The 20,094-nt window shown below is 48.9% G+C and overlaps 2 protein-coding genes across 4 annotated transcripts in view; one reads left to right on the top strand and one right to left on the bottom strand.

Moving 5' to 3' along the window:
* The first annotated feature begins 725 nt into the window (after positions 1 to 725).
* On the top strand, positions 726 to 5,157 carry CRLS1 (cardiolipin synthase 1). The gene is made up of 7 exons (XM_065734768.1): positions 726 to 1,114; positions 1,362 to 1,499; positions 1,854 to 1,983; positions 2,415 to 2,500; positions 2,836 to 2,904; positions 3,238 to 3,329; positions 4,650 to 5,157. Exons 1-7 carry the CDS (start codon positions 836 to 838, stop codon positions 4,735 to 4,737), a joined length of 882 nt encoding a protein of 293 aa, XP_065590840.1. The 5' UTR covers positions 726 to 835; the 3' UTR covers positions 4,738 to 5,157.
* Positions 5,158 to 9,736: 4,579 nt separating this feature from the next.
* Positions 9,737 to 20,094, bottom strand: part of STUM (stum, mechanosensory transduction mediator homolog) — a 36,103-nt gene continuing 25,745 nt past the window's right edge. The window contains exons 2-4 of one of the 3 annotated variants that reach the window (XR_010622284.1): positions 18,723 to 18,902; positions 11,818 to 12,536; positions 9,737 to 10,787 (exon numbers count right to left, since the gene is read on the bottom strand). Coding sequence is in view for 2 of the 3 variants with exons in the window: in XM_065737564.1 (XP_065593636.1) it covers positions 12,496 to 12,536; positions 18,723 to 18,902 (221 nt within the window). In the remaining variant the exon portion in view is untranslated. Of the gene's footprint in view, positions 10,788 to 11,769; positions 12,709 to 18,722; positions 18,903 to 20,094 lie in introns of those variants that run through there. The other 2 variants (XM_065737564.1, XM_065737649.1) reach the window with 2 other exon arrangements.

A 20,094-nucleotide genomic window follows, 5' to 3' on the forward strand; every position in this document is an offset into this window, starting at 1 on the left:
CCCCCTTTTTATTTCTAAAGATGCATGAACTAGAAGAATATTAGGTTCAGTCCCTAACCTTTTTCGTTAAGTGATTTTTTTTCCCCCACCTTGCACAATCTGACCCTGGGCAGCGTTGTGTAAGAAATAAATAAAACGCAGGGCTGGAATTTCACAGGTGGGGTTGTGCCTCACCAACCCCTGCTCTGTGCAGTTCCTTCCCTGCAGAGGCAGTGCCAGGTGTGTGCCCCATGTGCTAGTGCCTGGGGCTGCTCCTCCTCCCCCTTGCAGGACTTTACTCCTCCCCATGTTGATTGTGATGTGGCACTGCCGGGAACAGGAGTGAAAACATGTCTCCTTCTCAGAGGTTAATGGCAGGGGGTAAGAGCAAGTCAGTTACTGCGGCTGGAGAACTCAGCTCTTACACTTCCTCGAGCCAAAGCAAACATGACCGAGAGGAGCAAGAGGCCAAGGACCGAGCACGAGAGTCCCTTTGCTCTCTGAGAAGCCTTACGGCAAACCAACCACCCACTCGCTCCTTCAAGGACATGTGAACGAGCGTGCGGCCCGTGAATTTTGCCCCGCTCGTGCCCCGCTCCAAGCTGCCCGGCTCCCGCCGTGCGGGAGCGCCATGGCGGCACAGCCGCAGGTAGCGGCTGGCGGGGGCCTGCCGTAAAGCGTCGCAAAGCGTCGCCCCGCCTCCCCTCGCTCCGCACGGGCTCAGCCCGCGGCTCGTCCCCCGTCCCCGGGCCCCCGCGGCTCTGTCGAGGAGGCGGATGGCGGCGGCGGGCGGCCGCTCGCTGCGGCGGGCGAGGCCGCAGGACGCGTAGGGGGCGGCGGGCGGGCGCCTCGCAGCATGCTGGCCGCCGCTTGGCTGGGCAGGGGGTTGTGGGGGCTGCTCCGCGGCGCGGGACGGAGGCGGCCGTGCGGCGGGGCCAGGCCTCTGGCGAGTCGGGCCGAGGCGGGGGGGCGTCGCCACGGCGACCGCGGCGCGTTGTGCCTGGCCGGGTGGGCGCGCGCGGCCCCGTGGAGCCCCCTCGGCGGCGGGACCGGGCCGAGGCGGGCGGGGAGCGGCGGGCCCGAGCCCCCACAGTCCCCCCGGGAGCGGAGCGTGGCCGGGCGCTATGCCGAGCTGGTACGTGAGCCGCGGGAGCGGGGCCGGGGGAGGGGGGCGAGCGCGGGAGCGGGGCCGCTTTCCGTGCGCAGAGCCGGGCTGCTGCCGTCGCGGCCGCCTTGCAGCGCGGGCCTGCCGAGCCGGGTAGCTGGGTGCCACGCTGTGCCCGGCCCGACGCGGGCAGCGCTTTGTGTCCGCCGCAGCTGTGCGCTGAGTGAGGCCAGGGGCCGCCTTCCCGGCCTGAAGTTTTTGTTTTCTTGCTTTACAGTATGAAAACCCGTGGACGATCCCCAATATACTGTCAATGGCGAGGATGGGTTTGGCGCCGGTTTTAGGCTATTTGATTGTGGAAGAAAATTTCAATGTTGCACTAGGTGTCTTTGTTTTGGCTGGCGTAACAGATTTGGTACGTTGACGTGAGTTTGGAAACGCTCTGGGGGTAGTGTGGGTTGCAGCGATCCCATTGCTGTGCGTTGGAGTTTAGAATCTATCTCGCATGTGAATTATACTCTGTAGGAGGAGACAAAGTTTTTATGTTACACTTGTGGCTTTGTGGCAATGTGACATGCATCTGTTGGGGACGTGGTGCCAACCAGGTGGGCGCTGCCCGCTCTGTGCTCGTGCACTGGAGGTGTGCAGCAATACTTGGTGAATTTCAGATTGTGTGATGTTCATGAAACCCCTCTGTAACAGCAGCGTTTAGAACCTGCCCTTATTCTTAGCTTATTAACACAATATTATTGAATGTTGTCTTTTCTAGTTGGATGGGTTCATTGCACGCAATTGGGCTAATCAGAAATCAGCTTTGGGAAGTGCTCTTGATCCACTGGCTGATAAAATTCTCATCAGTGTGCTCTATGTGAGCCTAACTTGTGCAAATCTTATCCCAGGTGAGAAAATGTCATGGTTTGCATGCACTGTATTAAAAGCTAACCTAAAGTAAGTTAGTATTCCTTGTGTTTCTGGAAGGAAGGCCTTATTTAGCTCACAGCTTGTTTTGCCAGTTGTACTTTGCTATTTGTTGCTCCTGAATACTCAAACAAAACCCAGCTCCCTCCCAGCCTGGACAGAATGTGTTGTTGCTTTCAAGTGTAATTTCTTCAGAGCTAGCTGTTACACTGAAAGATTTAAGATTTCTTAAACTGGTTTCAGCTGTCAGATGAAGCCCTTTCAGAAGTCATCTTAAAAAGGGTTGTGCCTGAAACTGTTTCAGGAGTGGACAGTGGTTATTTCTTGCTTCACGTTTTGTGTTCCTTTGTTGCATTTTCTTCTTAACCTTGGACGTGGTTTGTCACTAGATCCTGTTGGCTTGGTTTTTCAGTTTCACTGACCTCCATGATCATCCTGAGAGACGTAGCACTCATTGCTGCTGTTTTTTATGTGCGATACAAAACTCTTTCTCCACCGGTGAGTGTGTGAGCTCCGACAGAAGGTTATGAACACGCAATCTTTTGTTTGTATGACTGAATCTTTTCTGTGTGCTTTTACGTGTGTACATAATGAATAAACATGTAACACAGCGTAGCCAAGAGACCTTCCAAATTTGGGTGGATAGCTTGGTGCTTGCTGTTGTGCCAGGTTTCTCAGAGCTACTTGTAACTTTTTCTCCTTCTTCTGTACGATGGTGAATAGTGCACCTAAGGGCACTAGCAGTGTAACTCTCCTGTACTGGAACTGTTCTTTCTGTTGTGAAGATGTATATCAAACTGAATATGATGTGTTTTTATTCCCTCTCCCAACAGAGAACTCTCAGTAGGTATTTCAATCCCTGTTACGCTACAGCCCAACTAAAACCAACGTTCATTAGCAAGGTAAGAGTAGCAACATTGGGAAAGATCATTTCTGCTTAGTTGAGGCAGTGTGTGGTTTGGGGGGAGAAGCTGTTTCATAGTACTGAATACAGTTCTGAGGTAGTGTTGGCTAGTTTGGAGGCAACTTGAATCCTGAAGGATTTTCAGCGTGAAAACCACTCAGGACATAGGCTGATTTTAAGACGTTTTGTTAAATGAGGTTTTAAAATATTTTTCTAACTTTTTTTTTGGGTAGTGCACAGACTGGTATTTAAATAAGTAACCAAAAGGTGTGCTGGTATTCCTCGTGTAACGCGCTTCGTTTTGCTCGTGCTTTTACTTTGCTTTCATCAGATGAATACAGCGGTTCAGCTCATCCTGGTGGCGGCTTCTTTAGCAGCTCCTGTCTTCAATTACGCAGACAGCGTGTATCTGCAGACGTTATGGTAACCTATCTCTTCATCTTTAATCTGTTTACTTAACATCATTTAACGTGCTAATTAGGAAATGAGTAATTGAAGTTGGTCTAGTTGTGGGAAACAAAAAGGCGATGCTCAAATGATCTCAGACTCCTGTGGGTGAATTTCTACGTGTTTATTTGTAGCTGATGTAGCAACTGTATATTTATTGGTAATTTGTATGAGACTTGTTAAGGCCTGGGAATAAGTGAAGAAGGAAGACTTCAGAAGAGCCACAGTGTACACAAGTGCAGAGTGGGTATTTAGATTGGTATAAAAGTGGGAAGTGAGGCTGCACGCGATTCGTACCGTGATTGCCCCTGAGGAAGACATCTTGGTGTCAGTAAAAGCAGACAGGAAGTATTTTCTTACTTCCCTTATACTGTACCTACTACCCTGGAATCGAGATGTCTGAAGCCTTTTTCAAAGTCAGCGATTCCTCCTAGACTGCAGGAGGGAAAGAGGCATCACTTGAGAACAGGCCTAGGGAGTGTGCTTCAGATGCGCACCTTGCGTGTCACTGCCATCACTGGGGACCTGAGCAGCTGATTGTAACTGATGGCAGGTGTTAGGAGCAGCAGTATTTCTCCTAAGGGGTTAGGTCAGAGTTTACACCCAAGAGGCTGAACTGCAGATAGCAGAATTACATAGTCACTGAGTTTGGAGTAGTGGAAGATCCAGTATTACTTGTCTTTTTGCAGAAGAAAAAAAAAGTCACTAAAGCTTTTAAAGGAATAAGGAACCTTTGTCTTAACAGTCAAATGTGTTTTTCACCCCGTTGGAAAACTGCAATTGCATCTGTGAAAGACACACCTTGCTATTCTGGACTTTGCAAGAGTTACCATGCTAGTGAAGTAGTGTAGTAGTAGTGAAGGAGTGTGTTTGAAGGAATGCTAGGTGTGGCTTAGCAGGGTACTGTGTGAATGCTCTAAGAATAGTGCAGGTGAGCCTGGCAGCGTGTTGGCAGAGGGCACCTGAATGGTGCCAGCCTTTGACACAGAGAAGCACTGCTAATTTGGAAATATAGTTATTACCTAATGTCTGGGAAAAGACCAGAAGAGCCTGAAGCCAAAACTCGTGCTTTAGCTGTGGAACTTGTTAAAATAAAGATAAGTTCAAGTCTTCTGTATTTAACAATCCCCTTTTATGCTACAAAGGGATGGTTTCTCACATCAGTCAGTTCTCATGCCAATAAAAATCATGGGGCTACAAATATGGAAGCAGATTTGTTGTCTTCTGTCAAACAAGTGTTAATGTCTACTGTCGTGCTTGAACACAGATGGCTTACAGGAGCTATTTTCTTCCAAGGTGCATCACTGCTTTCACAACGGTAACCTCTGCATATAGCTATTACCACTACGGCCGAAAAACAGTGCAGGTGATAAATAACAAATGAAGTATTCTTGAAAGGACCTGGCAGCGAGGTTTGCTGTACTGAAGAAGATGGTTGTAATGCAACTGGGCTCGTGATAAAGAACTATGTTTTTCTGCTTGAACCATGGCATCGCAGTGAAATGAAGTTTGAACGTGTACTGTGTGTATATATAGAGACTTTTCAATGTATTTTTAATTTGTTTAAAAATAAGGTTCTTTATAAAAAACAAATAAATAATGTTCTTAAACACATGGGTTACTAATTGCTGCCATACACGTTTTTAATAATTTTATATTGGTTTTGAAGTCAGAAGTATGCACTTTTCACCAGCTTTTTTTGGCATCTTTGCACAGTACGCTGACTAGATCTGAGCAGAAAAAGCATTTGTATGAATTTGTCTTTGTACCTCAACCTCAGTCAATAAAGTAGCGTTGCTTATTAGGATTTATGACACATTTCAGCCTGCAGCAGAACAAGGAATGTCATCAAACAGAATCTTCAAAAATTTAAATGGGAGTGATAGCAAGCACTGTTTCATTTTCTGGGGTAATATGGGCAGGCCATTGAAGAGTTGTTTCTCTCCCCTGTCCCTTTCTTTTATTTTTGTTTTTGTTTCGTTTTTGTATACAAGCAAATGTCAACTGTACTCACCAGAGAAGAGTTTTGAGTCTTGGAATGAGCAGCTGTGTGCTGAACAGTCTCTCCAAACGAAGTGGGCATTACTGGTGATGTCTAGTGATGGAAGCAAGCTGCAGCCCCAGCTGCTTGACCTGGGCGTTTTTGACCCTTGGCATCGACCCCCGTGATCATTCTTTCCTGCTGTGAAAGCAGCACAAGCCACTTCAAATGGAAGGTCACTAGAGTGTTCATATTTTACTTCTGATCAATATTCATTTCTACTTCTGGTTACACGTCCACTTCCATTCCATTATGACTTCTGGTTCCACTCCCACTTTCGCTTACACTTGTGGTTACAGTTTCCCTTTAACTTCAGGTCATCACACTTCATCTGTTTCTGCTTACGTAGCAGCTGCCTTCTTCCCACTTCTAGTGGCTTTCTGCCCACATTGCAGTCTTCTGCCTCAGTAGCAGCTCTCTTTGGCAGTTCCTATTTCTCTTATCACAATTTCGTTAACTTCTGGCTGCACTTTCATTTTGTTTTCCAGATGTGGTACCACCCCCCACTGCGCCTTTACTTCCGTTACATTTTTACTTCCGTTTGCAATTACACTTGTTGATTTCTGGTTCACCTTCCTTTCCCACTTCTGGTTACAGCTTTCCTTAGCAGTTCTCTTTTGCCTCGATGTAAGCCTTCTTCTTTGAAGTAAGAGTGTGACAAACTCTTACTTCAGAGTTCCACTCTGAAGCTGGCAGGGAAAGTGGATGTTGAAATGAGACCAGGAGTGAAAGTGGAGCCAGAAGTGAATTTGGAACCAGAATCATAATCAGAACTGGAAGTGGGATTATAACTGGGAGTGTAACCAGAAGAAGAAGTGCAAATAGGTGCAGAAGTGGGATGGAATTGTGATCAGAAGTGAAACAGGAACTTTCAAAAAAGGTGGCTGCTATGGAGGGAGAATAATGATAGGAGGCTGGAAGGCAGCTGGTAGGATGCACCTTGCTGTGCCAGCCTGCCCTGGCACAGCTTGGAAATGGTTGCCTAGGATGAGTTGGGTCAGCGAGGACTGGCAGGGCTTGGATTAGGGTGGGCCAGCCTGTCACAAGTCAGTGTGGCATGACATGTGCCTTGCAGTTTGGTTCAGGTCAGGGCAGCTGACCCAGCACAGGGTGTGTTGGGTGGGGTCAGCCTGGCACAATTTAGAACAGCTTGGCTTGAGTTGGCACAGCTTGTCTTGCTACCATAAACCAATTGATCATGAAACTCTCCTAGAACTCACGTTGGAGTGCTAGGAAGCAGGCATTCTTGGCACCATATGCACAAGGGGATCCTGCTGTCTAATTGCACACCCCTAGTACAAAAGATCTTATGCAACGGTTTTCCTGAGTAGTACGTACATACTCAATAATTCCCCCCACATCATTAGCATGGGGCTCTGCCTTCTTTCACACTCAGTCTTTTTGTGGTGGTGGTTCTGGGACCATCTGGATGAAGTCAGTACTCCTCAGTGTGTTTGCTGGTTGAACCCTGTATGGGAACTGTTAGCTCCTGACCTGAACCAGTGATTGAACACATGGTGAAGAGGTGTGGCTAGGAGCACAGGTGCAAGCAATCCACCTGTGTGACTGGATCCACCTCTCCCTAAACTTATTTAAGGGCTGGCAGCTGAGAAGGGAACATCTCTAATTGGAGGTTGCTCCTCTCTGGAAGGTTCTGGTGAGCTCTTACCTTCAAGATGGGGTAAGCTATTCTTCTGTACTACCAGCCTTGTGATTAATACCTTTCATGGGTCCTCCTAGAACTGGTTAGAGGCAATTTGTTACCTCTTGGCCTGGTACAAACTCCATCTTCCTGCAGTCTCACTTAGCTCCTTGCCTTGACCACACAATACTTGCTTTCACAAAATTAGCTGATTCAAGCAGATCTTCCTCATCTGCTTGGCCCAAGGAGTCCAGTATATCATCGTTACCTATTTGTTACAAGGGCAGATTCTCCCTGTTTTCTGAACAAGTGACTGGGCTGTCCATCAGTGAGTGTTAACAAGCTTAACATTACAACTTGTATCAGGCTCAGATTGGAGGTTGGCCAAGGATGGTTTGGACTGAATCGGTTTGGCTTGTGGGATTTAACACCATAGCAGTAGGATGTGTGGAGCACTGTCCCTGTGGAGTTTTGTTGTGGCAGTACATTTAGGTCTACCCCTGTTGCAAGTTGCCATAACAGGAGAGGATAACTCCCCAGTTTTCTACTCACCACTCTGTGTCCCTGACGTTTGGTATACAGCACTTCTGACCAGAATGCCAAAAACTTGAGAAACCCTTATAAGGCAGTGCATGAAATTGAAACAGGGCTCATAGTTAGTCCTCAAGAGTCATGTACAAGATGAATTTGTGACTCAAGCGCAGAAGACGCAGAGTTCTTAGGAGGGCTTCCACAGAGCACACAAAGCAATGGCCACAGTCCTGAAACAAGCAGGTTTGCTACTGTAAAAGACAAACACTGGAAATAACGTTTTGTGTTATGGGCCTCCCTGTGGCTCTGTACGCAGGGATAGGAGAGGAGCAGGGAACCTATGCAGAGAGACTGCCCAGACTTCAGAAGGAATGGCCCTGTCTCACTAGCTACAGACACCAGTCTGCGCAAGGATGGCTCTGCCCCTCAAAACTCTTCAACCTCCTTCCTTCCACGTGGGGGTCAGCGTGTGAAGGGGCTAGCGGGGAGACTCGAGTGATGCAGGCTGTAGGGAGGCAGATGGGATACCGGGGATTCACGTCGCGTGGCTTTGCATACTACGAAGGCTATTTCCCTCCAGGACGCACAGCACGGCCCCGTTGTGCTGCTGCAGCCCGGGAGATGGCGCGGCCGCACCGCCGCTGCTCCCCGCTCCGCGCTGAGCTTTTCCACGCGGCTTCGTTTCCTTCACTCGGAGTTTTTCACGCACTCCCCCGTTTCCATTCGCCGTGTCACGCTTAGCTCTCGCTGGGCTTGAAGCCTCCATCCTCCTCCACGCTGCTGTGGCTCTCCCTTGCCAACGCTCTCCAAAGCGTACTGGAAGTGCAGTATCATTTCTGGGATCGTTTGTTCTCTCATAGCTTAATTAGGGCTCATAAGTGTATCTGAACAGCGTGACTGCAAGGTTTCTGAGAGAGTACGTACACAGCTTGCACTAACCCTGTTTTGCCCCCAGGTGAGCTCCAGCTGCAGAGATCGTGAGCACATCTGGATTGGCGCCTGTGGGGTCGAGCAGCCCGGGAAGGTGTGTGTGGTTGGGAGGGGGCTGCTTTCCATGTCCTTACCTGCATGTGCAGCGTGCCTGGCGTGGAGTAAAGGGAGGGGTCATTGCTGCTCTTGGATAGTGATAGCCAGAAAGGGGCTCTTCCTCAATCCAAGCACCCTGTTGTATTTTGAAGGGCTGCCAGCCCTGTGGGACCTGGAAGCAGAGCAGCATTTTGTAGGAGAGCTCCCCTGCTGAGCCTGCACCCTGTCACAACCCCACCGTGATAACTCATACCCTCCCCAGAGCCCACCTGCCCGCTGGCTGCAGCTCACGGATGGGAATGTGATCAGAGTCATTTCAAAGTGCAAAGACTGCAGAGAAAACCGAGGTGAGGCAGCACCCACCAGCTACAGGGCTGGCTTTGCTCACGCTGTCACAGCAGTGCAGAGAAGGCTGCACCGAAGCGAGGACACCAGCCAGGCCTCTGCTGCGCCATGGGAAGAAACCTCATCTGAATTCAGGCCTGGTGGATTTTCTCTGGGCTACACAAAGAGAATGTGTTTCATTCCAGCTGTACGGCAATAGAATATATTTAACTTAAAAAAAAAAAAAAAAAGGGAGAGAAAATCCACAGTATCAAAACACAGCACATCACAACCAAACAGTTGGAGACATCAGTGTACACGCAAGCCCTCGTCTGTGACAGCAGGGGTCGGGCACCAGCACAGAAACAGAATGCAGGCTGAATGTCACCAGCACCAGCTCCATATAGGGAGCAGACGAGTTCCCTCCTGGTACCAAGGGAAGCATACCAAGGGAGTGCTGCTGCCCTTGGGCGAGTGCAGGGAGAGGTCACAATTGCAGATGATGGGAGGAAGGATGGTTGGTAGGTGGTACAGGCTCCTGCTGAGCTGGTTGCAGTTATCCCAGCTCATCTGGTGCTGTGGTCACTTGGAGTGGTACGCAGGCAGACTGGAAATGCTGAGTCCTAGGTAGGAGAACCAATCCCAAAGGTTCCTGAAAGTGAGTTGTGTGCACAAATGCAGTGAAACGTCAGCTGGGAACCACAGGGATGCATCGCCACTGAGCGCTTGGGAGGAGCTTCCATTTTAGGCTGGAAATGAATTCCATTTCATCAGGTCTGTCTGCATTTATGGCTCTTCTCAGGCCATTGAAGTGCCAATGAAGTGTTGGTGCTGGCATGTAGAAGGTGTTGTCCGGGCTGAGTAGTTCAAAAAAGAAGAGGACTTGTGGGACAAAGCCCTGTGCAGTGCCCCGTGGTGCTGTGCAGCGGCAGGGCGAGAGGAGGTTCTGCTGGCTAAGCATGTGCATGGGTCATCCCAAAAATGCAACACCAGGATGGAACAAAGCTGCCCCTAAGGAGTATGAGTGCTGTGAGTTCATGTGTGGGCTCCTGGGATGCAGAGGTCTGGGTAACACTTCCTACAGCACAGAGGCTGTGCCCAGGAGCAGTGTCCAGCAGATGCAAAAGGTCTTCAGTGAAATGTGTGGCAGCTGATGCATGTGGGGAGGAACATGCAATTTCTTGGGATTTGGGCAGGACAGTCAGCATTTTCCATGCCCCTTTTTCTGTGATAAGTACAGAACCAGCAACACCACCAAATTCATCAGTGTTTCCACGCTCTCCCCATTACAGTGGCTCAGAGCAAAGCTACACGATGACTTGCCACAAACCAAGAAAAGTGTTTGGTTTGGTCTCTACCTGCCAGTGCTTCCTGACAAGCAGTAAAGCAGCGTTTCAGCCTGGCTGAAACTGTTCCATTACAGCCCTTTTTGAAAAAAAAAAACCAAAAACTGGTTTTCACAATTAGGAAAGAGCAGCAGAAAATAGTTTGTTGCAACTGCTTTGCCACCATCAGCCAGCAGGCCTCGTAACTTACTATTGCTCTTTAGCTGTAACGCTTGCACCTAAAACATTTGTACTCACAAAGCAAAGGCTGATATGGAGTCAGCTCCATGCCACACATCTTAGTTCAGGTCAGGAGCTGGAGCATGTGCAGGGATCAGCAAGAAGCACGGTCACAGCCTGCTAGTGTTTGCTGCACCAAAACCATGAAGGGAGGCAGAGGGGAATGTTCTGGAAGGAGCTTCAGCTGATGTGTCTGGTGAGGAGGGGGCCAGGGCCCTGCTCCTGCAGGCATGTGTAAGACCTCTAGGATGCAATGTGCACCTGTGACAGGGAAGGCATGAAGGTGCTGGGTGATTCTTTTGGCCCTAAAAAATGACAGTGAAAAGCATTGCTTAGGAGAGAGCTTTAGAGCAGCTCTTATACCTGTGCTTTCATTGCATTGCTTTGCTCACCAGAGTGTGAGCTGCAGTTCTTGCTCCTGTGCAAATGGGGATTTTACAGCTCTACCCCATAAATACCTTCTCCCCTTTGGGCAGATCTGCCCATCCCTGTGCTAAAGGGAATTGCAGGCCAGGGGCTATGCCCCAGGGAGATGCAAAATCAGGCTTCACCATCCTCTGAGCTCTGCTGCTGTTCCAACTGAGCTGCAGTGTGAGGGGTGTAAGGACAGGAGTCCCAGGACCCACAGCATATCAGTGGCAGAGCTCAGGCTATCCTGACTCCAGCCCTCAGCTTGTTCCTTGAGGACCACACAACTACTCCCGTGCTTCTGCAGGGCTCCCCAAAAGAGCAGTTTTTACTGCAGCAGAGGAGTGTCCACTGAATATTCATATCCTTCTGCAAATGAATTCATCCTCGTGGGCACCAAAACACATTGTTCCTGGGTTATACTTGGCTGCTTTCTTGCTACCCGTTTTAAACCTTGGGAAGGGCTTCTGCGCCTTAAGAACTGATCTGGCTGCTTCATAACAGCAGGGTGATCCTGAGGAACTCATCCCTTGGCTTTAGAGCAGGCTGCTCCCAGATCCACCTTTCCTAGCACAACCCGCAGCTCATTTGTTTGGCATGGATTCCCAAAGCACTGCTGCTGTGCGCTGTGTCGAGGTGGAACAGCTGTGCTGCCTTTCCTCCTAAGCACACCCAGGCCCAGATTAACAAGAAGCAGTGGTCAGCACCTGTCTTCCCAAGAGCCCACTTCACTGCTGCCTGCAGGTGGAGAGGTTTACTGTAAATAGTTGCACCTGTGGAACATCGGTTTACATCTAACCTGAAGGCTCTCTCATAAATCCACTTTCTCCCTGTTTGTTTATCTTACCCTCTTGCTAATCACGTGCCCAAAGAGCCATAGGCTGCAGACCACAGGCACCACCAGATGTGTGAGCCCCATGCACTTACCCCGGGTAGCAGAGCAGAGCTGCTGTGTCAGTACTGCGGGTTGTGCTGCAGAGGTCCATTTCCAAAGCAAGGAGACACTGCCAGCACGTCCCTTCCAGAGGAAGGGGAGGAAAAGCCTTATCAGCAGGAGCTTTAGGTGACTTGGGGTGTCCTGCCTGCTGCTAGCAGGAACCTCCTGGGGCTGATGGGAGCAAATGCTTGCACGGTGCCAGTGGATCAAAGGAGGGGATGGCCCAACTCAGTTCAGCAGTACAACACGATTTACAGGGAGCACGTTTCTCAAGATGTTTGCAATGATATAGCTTGGCCGAGCATCATAAATACACAGCAGAGGAGGCTGGGCTGAGCCTCTGTTGCCACGAAGCAGTCAAGAATGGCTTCTTGGGGGGAAAAAATTGTACAACTTGTTTGCTTTTACAGACTGTACACGTATCTATTAATAGCTCCTTGGCATTTGATGTTCACAGCTGGTTTTCTTTAACAGCGAGAGAAACAGGAGGCAAAATAGCTCAGGCCACTTCCTGCTGGGAGGGCAGAGAGCACGGCATCTCCCACCCCCTCGGTGCCACTGCCTGCCCGGGGGCCATCTTGCCCAGGGGCCCCCTCCTCTTCCTCCTCCTCGGCCTCCCACCGCAGGCTCGCTGGGGCCCGTCCCAAGGCCCCATCTCTGCTGCTCAGTCAGTGCAAGTCTCCCTCGGGTGCTCGGTACCGCCGCTCCGCTGGACAGGCAGGTGGACCGGGGGCAGGCACAAAACAAAAGGAAGAAGAGAGACAAAGGGTAATGAGAAGGTCCGTGGCCCACAGCTGCCCAAGGAAATCGCTCGCCGTGTTTTTCTGAACATACTTGTCCCAGCCACTACAGCTGCTGTGGGATTCCCTGCTCCTTGGAGCCTGTGAGGAGGGGGGGAAGGGAACATGATTAGTGCCAGTCATTAAGGAGGAACCTTGGTGTGGGCCCGCAGCCGGCTGTACCAAGAGCCTGGGGTACCCCTGTGAGATGTGGGGCTGCCAGCTCCCTGCTGCCAGCAGGGAAACAGTGTGCTGCCCCTTGCTGCCATGGGCGCAGCCACCTGAGCACTCAGCCCTGCAAGTGCTGGCAGCAGGCACAGTGCCTGGCTTTGCTTCTGTGAGGGGTTCCGGGGTGCTGTGAGTAGCCGTGGCTGCAAGGTAAGTAACCCCAGTCTTCCACAGGCTCTAGCTGCCCCATTACCCATCTGCTGTGCCTCAGGCCGGCAGAATGTGGTGCTTTTGTCGGGGCACAGCAGCAGTGGGGAAAACTGAGCTTTTCAGTAGCAAATCCAGTGCACATCATCACCAAGGTGTGTACGAGCCACACCTGCAAGGGCTCGAATGTCCTGTCCTACTCACCATGGCCCCTCAGGGCCAGGGCCCCACTGCTTGCTATCTGTCTGTGGGGCTGAGGGGAGCTGCCAGGGATGGGCAATAGAGAGAGAGTAACCACAGCTCTTGTGTGACACAGGGGTATGAGAATAAAATGGTTTTTTTGACACTTTCCCAGCTGGTTGCAATGACCTGACCTGAACATTTACCCAATTCCCTTATAAGAGAAGCTGGAATTATAACATGACAGGTCTCCTTTTACAAAGAAAAGAATACAAAGGATAAACTGTCCTTACTTGTGCTGCCTGCAATGGCAAAGCTCTTCCAACCAGCAGTCTGATTTTTTTCTTTTCCTGAATCAAGTAATTAGACTGTCATTCTTTGTATTTTGAATTTCAAATAAACCTGAAATTCTAAATCTTAGGAGAATACTTAACTCGGTAAGCATTGATATTTTTCAACTTCTTTCCAACTCCCATGTAAGGCTTTCGTCAGTCCATTAGAGTGTCTGAGCACAAAATACCCACAGGCACCACAACCTCTACCTCTAAAGGTCTTGCTGGTGCACTAAGAGGTGGCCTGGCAAATGAGCTTTGCTGCACACTGGAAAACTCCCTGCACACATCTAGCCTTGGCAGCCTAGATCTCCTGCTTGCAATTACTCGTTTGTGCAGCCTTGCCTTTAATAAGATATGATAGAAATCCCTTCAGCCTTGCCTCTTGGTTTGCAACTGGCTAGAAGCCAACAATGGCAGAGCTTGTATCTCTCTTTACAAGACCAGAGGAAGCCAAATGAGCGCTCCTGTGCTAAATTTAGTTATTAAAAGTTATCTGTCTTATGAAATAGTTTATATGGGAAAAGAGCTGCTTCTCTTCTGATGTAGCAATAGGTATTCTGTGCAAAATAGTGCTCCCTTAGTGTGCCTGTGCAGCAATACAGTTGTGGAGCAGCTTGGTAAAGCACACAGCTCCAGGATCAGCATCTGGGCCCCTGCCAACAACTTAACCATACTCACTTGAAATTGCACTTCTGTAAATCATTACAAACTTGTGTTCGGAGGCAAAAGGCAACCAGCACGCATGCATGCTGTCTTAACAACAGCCTCCCTGGGATTGTGTCCCTGCTCAAGGTTCTCTGAGACCAGAGCAGAGTGCTCAGGGGGTGTCCTTGGGGCACCTGTGGCACAGCCCAGGAAACATTTTGACCTGGCTTTGTCTTTCAGCCATTATAACACTTCTTCTGCCCAGCACCTTGGTGGGCTGCTGCTGGTGTCTCAGGTTTCTCCAATAAGAGCTCAGGCATCCCCTGCTGTGGGAGCACTGGGATTTGTGGGTACCCTGCTCTCAGGCTGGGTATGCCAGCTGCAAGTCAGAGGAAGCATCATTTCTGTGCCCTCACATCCACTGGGACAGCCACGGGACAGATGGACACAGACACACAGACACCACAGGCATGGCTGGAGGTCGGCTGGGAGCAGGTAGCACCTGCCCAGCCAGGTGCCCACTGCTTGCTGCTCTGCGCTGGGGTGCAAGGCTGAGGAGGAGCAACAGAAACAAACTTACCTTGCGAAACTTTGATGGTGAACAAAAGGAGGCAAAGGAACATGAAAGAAAGAGAGAGGGAGAAGTGTAACTGTAGACAATATATCCAAAACGCATGAAGAACCAGAAAAGAATGGATAAATCAGGGCTGTGGAGTAAACAGAGAACACCTGCTCTACAGTCGAACATTCACACCAGGACTAAACCTTGTCAAGACTCTACTTATCTAAGATCTTCATGTTTGAATTAGATTGTTTTTGTTTGGGGTCCTTGTTCAGAGAGCACAGGGGAAACCTCCTGTTTTTGAGGTTCCTGTCCCCAAGCTGAACTCCTCTAAGGCCACGAGGTGACACTGCTTCACCTCAGTGACACTGCCATTGCATGGGCTGGATAGAAAATGGATGGCCTAAGAGATGGCAATGCCATGCACTGCTGGTAGTCCTACAGCCAGGAAATTACACCCGATGGATTCTCTCCAAGTTGGCTGCTAAGTTTGCTTGTAACCACAGGCAACACGTGAGTGCTGTGTACCTTGGCCTGGCTGAGTACTGCTGACTAGGGCTGGACCCAGTATTCATAACTACAGCAAGAATGTACCCTACCGTAGCAGCACTCAGTAGAAGACCACAACAAAGGTTATTTCACCTACCTACCTTGGGCCCAGTCTGGGATGCAGCTCTATTTAGATTAAAAAAAAAAAAATGGGTCTAAGTAAGCAATATGCCCTCAGAATTTGCTTTGTCTCATGGAGGGAATGCTGTTCTCTTCTGAGTCTCTCAAACACTTTCCATTCTCTTTCCTTACCAGTGCAACTGCAGAACCTACCCTAGGATGGGCCCTGTATGGAGGAGATGAGCCTTTGTGAGACATCCCAAAGTCTCTGGGAGCCAAACCTACAGTGCAGTAACCATTCAGTCATCCACTGCTGATGGCAAGGTCTTAAACAACACAATTAGCAAAGGACCAGTGGCTGGTATGAGCACAGGTAATTGATGAGGCAGAAAGGACTCAGGGAGAGCACAGTGCTGCAGTTGCCCATAGGATATCTGTGGCTTAGTGCAAGGAGGTGAGTCCAGCTTTTTTTTTTTTTTTTTTTGGCAAAAGAATTAGGGCCTTCTTTTCCATCTGTCTTTACTTTCTGATACTGGGTAAAACAAAGAGCTGCTCCCAAAGCCATGTGTCTGGTAATGTTTCAGACCATTTCTTCAATTTGTCAGGGTCAGAGAACTGCTGTCAAATCTTTCACACAGACCACGTCTCCTGGCGTGCTTGGAAGAGAGCTGTGTGACAGAATGTCCACGTCTGAAAGTCAAGATGTATGTCTGATTGTCTTCTCAATTCACAAAATGAATTCCTCTGCCACAGAAGGGAATGAAGGCAGTTTGACACAGCTTGTTCTTGACAAACCTGGGCTGACTCTCACTTTATTTCTTTTTATTTCCTAAATGCATGCAAGTCATCCATGTGATTACTTGTTCCAGGAACTGAAGTGCACCTGATTGACTTATAGTTCCTCTCATTTTCCCTCTCAATAAAGACAGACAGCATGACTTTATCCTCAGGGCTCCCCTCTTGGACCAGGCTCCAGCAGGGCTCCCATCTCAGTGGCTGAGAACTAGGGAGCCCTAGGAAGGGAGAACTGCAACCAGTTCCCTAGCTGCTCCCAGTGCTCTGCCAGCCAACAACACAGGCATGCTTTGCAGCACGCGCTCTGCCTGGAGCCTCTGAAAAAGGAACTGATCCCTCACTGCGTGGAAATCCAGAACAAAGGCTCTGCAGCACATTTGTCTGTGATTTCACATGCTTTGCTTGCCCTTTAGCCCACCAAAATCATGCTACCTGAATGTATGGCACCGTCATGGGGTTGCACGGACTCAGGCAATTAATGGTGAGGAAGAGTAGAGGTGGGCATTGCTTCAGTATCTTTTAACTTCTTCCCAGACAAAGGCAGATTCACCTTTCAGCAGTTTACAGGTTTATCCCAGTGCAGAACAAATCACAAACAACTTCTTTCTACTTCTAAGCAAACCAAATGCATCCAAAGCAAAATATTTTGTGTGCCAGTGTTATTAAAAGAAATGTCTTATTTCTTGCACTTGAAACCTTGTTTCATTTTTTAATGACTGTTTTGGTGGGGTTTGATTTTGCTTTGTTTTGTTTTGACATGAAAACAAACACAAAAAATCCCAAACCATTTCACTTCACCCCTGGCATGCTGTTTGATTCAAGTGAGCACAAATGATTACTTCTGTTTTCTGCTTTGACTGAAAAACTATGTTTACTTTTATCCTCCATTAACCAAGAGCTGTTTTACTTATCCACGATTTCCTCTGTATTGTAAAGAAGCTTAAAACAAAACTACTTAATGAATCAGCAAGAAACTGCTGAGGGCTGCAACTTGCTGTGTTATATAGAGCTGGTTGTCACAAAGCATGTAGGTTCCATTTGCCCTTCTCTTCTAGCAGAGGGAACTGGATGGAGCTGTAAATTTTTCCCCAGCAGTGGTCATGGAAAGTCAGGTGGAGCCTCCTCAAAGGCAGCCCCCTGCTCATCACCTGTGTCTATGCCATACACAAACAGGACTATGGAGAAGGGTAAATCAAAGTTTCAGCTGCAGCTTTTTATCTGAACAGGTCCTTGCCACTGCAAAACTGTTCTGCCAGCAGTGCCCCATGTACTGAGAATGTCCAGCAGAGCAGTAACACTGGTGTGTGTATGCACAAGCACTTAATGACACAATTACACACAGATTGGGCAGGTCCTTAGAGCCATTCCACAAATAAGGACTCATTCACATTTTATCCTCAGAAATAGCTCAGGCTACCCCTGACATGCAGGTGTGTCTGAGATGAAACCTGGCAGCTGGTTTGCAGGAGAAAGTAAAGAGTAGTGCTGCATGTGTGCTGAGGAAAGCTTTTTGTTTCTCTGGCACTCAAGTTTTCAACAACCAGTATTTGTGTGGGGATCTTCCTGAACTCAGCCTGCAAATTGAGGCTGGCTCAGAAAGCAGCAGATGGTTTGGGAAGTGGGTTTAACCCATGGGTTTGGCAGTAGAAGATGTACTTGTGGTCTCCTGCTGTCCTTTCAGTTCCACTCATTTCATTGTTTTGCAGAGCCTGGGAGTTTCCTGAGATCCCCCTTCCTCTTCCAACAGATGTCATCAGCAGAGATGACTATGTGGAGCCCTTTCAAATTAAATGGCAAAAGCTGCTGATGAGTTGTTCTCCAGGAGTACCCCTCACTCTGGGAGCTGCTGGTTTCTTTGGGATGAAAGATCCCAGACCCATTCTGTTGGGGCCATGCCCACCTGCCTCTGCCAGCTTCTGGAATGGGAGCAATTCTGAAATGGGATGCAATCAGCAGGTAAAGTGACAGAGTTTGGGTTCTAGAGTGGTAATATGTGGTTAACAACTGGATGACCTAACTTATGTATGTTCAATGCAAGACTCTTCTTCTCCCAGACTGATGTTTCAAATCCTTAAAGAGTGTAGGAGAGTTCCTTCCAGGAATGGCTCAACAATCCTGTTCAGCCTAAGAATTTGATAAAACACTTAAAAAAAAGCCTTTGGTTAAATGGATCTTAGGAAGATGGAAGGTTCTAGAGCATCCCCAGGGCTTTTCTGACAGACTGACATCATGGAAGAGGTGTGGCTGGGGCCAGGAGGAAAAAAGGGCTTTCCTGTTCAAAGCCATGCTCCAATGCAACCAGGGAGGAAGGGTTCCAGGCAACAGAGCTTGCAGCACTGAGGTCCTCACCCCTTCCTGCACTTTCCATGTTTTGGAAAGGAACAGAAGATTCTGAGCTGTGTGGTGGGATGGGAGGCTTCCAGATGTGCAACAGGGCAGCCTGGGTGTGAGTGTCCCTAACCATTCCCACGGCTCCTCTGCCTGCTGTTTCTCATCAGCTTGCAGAGCCCATCCTGTGGCTCCTGCACCATACAGAGCTGTGTGGGGGCTGCAGGGGTACTAGTCGTGTCTCCAGCAATGTAGGACAGATGGAGCAGGGATTGCTCTGTACTTACTTGCAAGAATGACCATGTCCATCCCCCAGAATATACTCATAATCCAGCCAACCATCACAATTGCTGTCAGGATCTGGATCAGCGCAGCAGCAATGTTCAGCCAGAAGACACAGCATATGTGCCTGTCAGGGAGGTCAGTCCGGGCTCCACACAGCACAGTGAAAGCTGACACAAACGTTCCTATGGAGAAAGCAGCCAGAAAACATTGTGAAGCCACAGATTCATGCCAATTTTCTTCCTCTAAATCCACTTTTCAGAGCATCTTGCTCCTACTGCTGTGCTGGAAATCTACAAACACTACACAAGAGGACAAATGTATTTTCTCCACAGAAGCTCTAGTTCTACCCAGACTTACAGCACTACTGGCTGTACAAAGCAGAATATCTCTGATGTATGTCCATGAAAACTGGCAGTCAGATACTGTTCCTCAGTTCTGCTCCTGAAGGAGCATATCTAAAAAAGGGCACTGCAGCTCAGCATAATGCTCCCCTTGTTTACAAATTGATATCTGGGAGTGTTTCAACAGGGTAGGAGAAGCTAAATCGATGTCCAGCACTGAGTCAGGCTCACCCGGTGCTGCAGACCCTGCCTCCACCAGAGCCAAACTTCCAGAACTTCCACACACCCTCAAGATTTTCTAAAACAAATAAATAATCTCATCCATATATGAAAGCCGAAGTTAGGAGAAAGGAGAACACAGAAGAAATTACAGAGATTTTTCCTGAATTGGATGAGCCTGAGCATTTATTTGCAGCTGATGTTCTATTTCCAAGGATAGCTGAGAGTGCAGTTTGGGGAAGCCTTGTAGTGCCCACAGCCAACCTGCAGCAGCACACAGCATCTGCAAACAACGTTAGAAACTGCTACTGACACCTATAGTGTATGAGCTGTTGGATAGGAGATGGCACTACCTGATCTAAGTATACATTTCAACACTTCTTATCATGTCTTTCTATTTGTTTTTAGGTCTAAATACAGCATTGCCAAGGTAAGCTCAAAGGTGTGGTGTGGTTTGTGCTGGATAACTCAGTTCTGTGAAAGTTTCTTTGGTGAATGTTTGGAATTACAAACCCTGCTCAACAGTGGTTTTCTCTTTGCAAGAGCAGGAGCCTGGGGAGATGGGAGTCACTTGGCTTGCCTTCAGGAGGGAGGAAATGCTTAGCTTGTATCTGCCCTGCAGACTGCAGCTGCCAGCCAGAGCAGAAGGTTCTGCTTAGGAGCAAAATGACACTGTCCTGCCCTGCCAGGATAGTGGGACAGATGCTCTCTGCTGCTGCTGTTGTCTCTTACTCAGCAGGTCACAAGGAGAACAGGCAGCTAACATGCTAGGAAGGCTGCCCACAGATTATTTTTAATCTCGCCATCTTCTGCA

This window comes from Cyrtonyx montezumae, unplaced genomic scaffold (genome assembly GCF_038088225.1).
Source record: "Cyrtonyx montezumae isolate F1298 unplaced genomic scaffold, pur_monq_1.0 scaffold_0, whole genome shotgun sequence".
Taxonomy (NCBI): Eukaryota; Metazoa; Chordata; class Aves; order Galliformes; family Odontophoridae; genus Cyrtonyx; species Cyrtonyx montezumae.

Bases quoted from the DNA above. Each gene is read 5' to 3' on its own strand.
- CRLS1 (XM_065734768.1), top strand. From the start codon at position 836: ATGCTGGCCGCCGCTTGGCTGGGCAGGGGGTTGTGGGGGCTGCTCCGC. The intron at 1,500-1,853 runs GTACGTTGACGT...TGTCTTTTCTAG, and splicing joins TGGCTGGCGTAACAGATTTG to TTGGATGGGTTCATTGCACG. The intron at 3,330-4,649 runs GTAACCTATCTC...TTTTCTTCCAAG, and splicing joins GTGTATCTGCAGACGTTATG to GTGCATCACTGCTTTCACAA.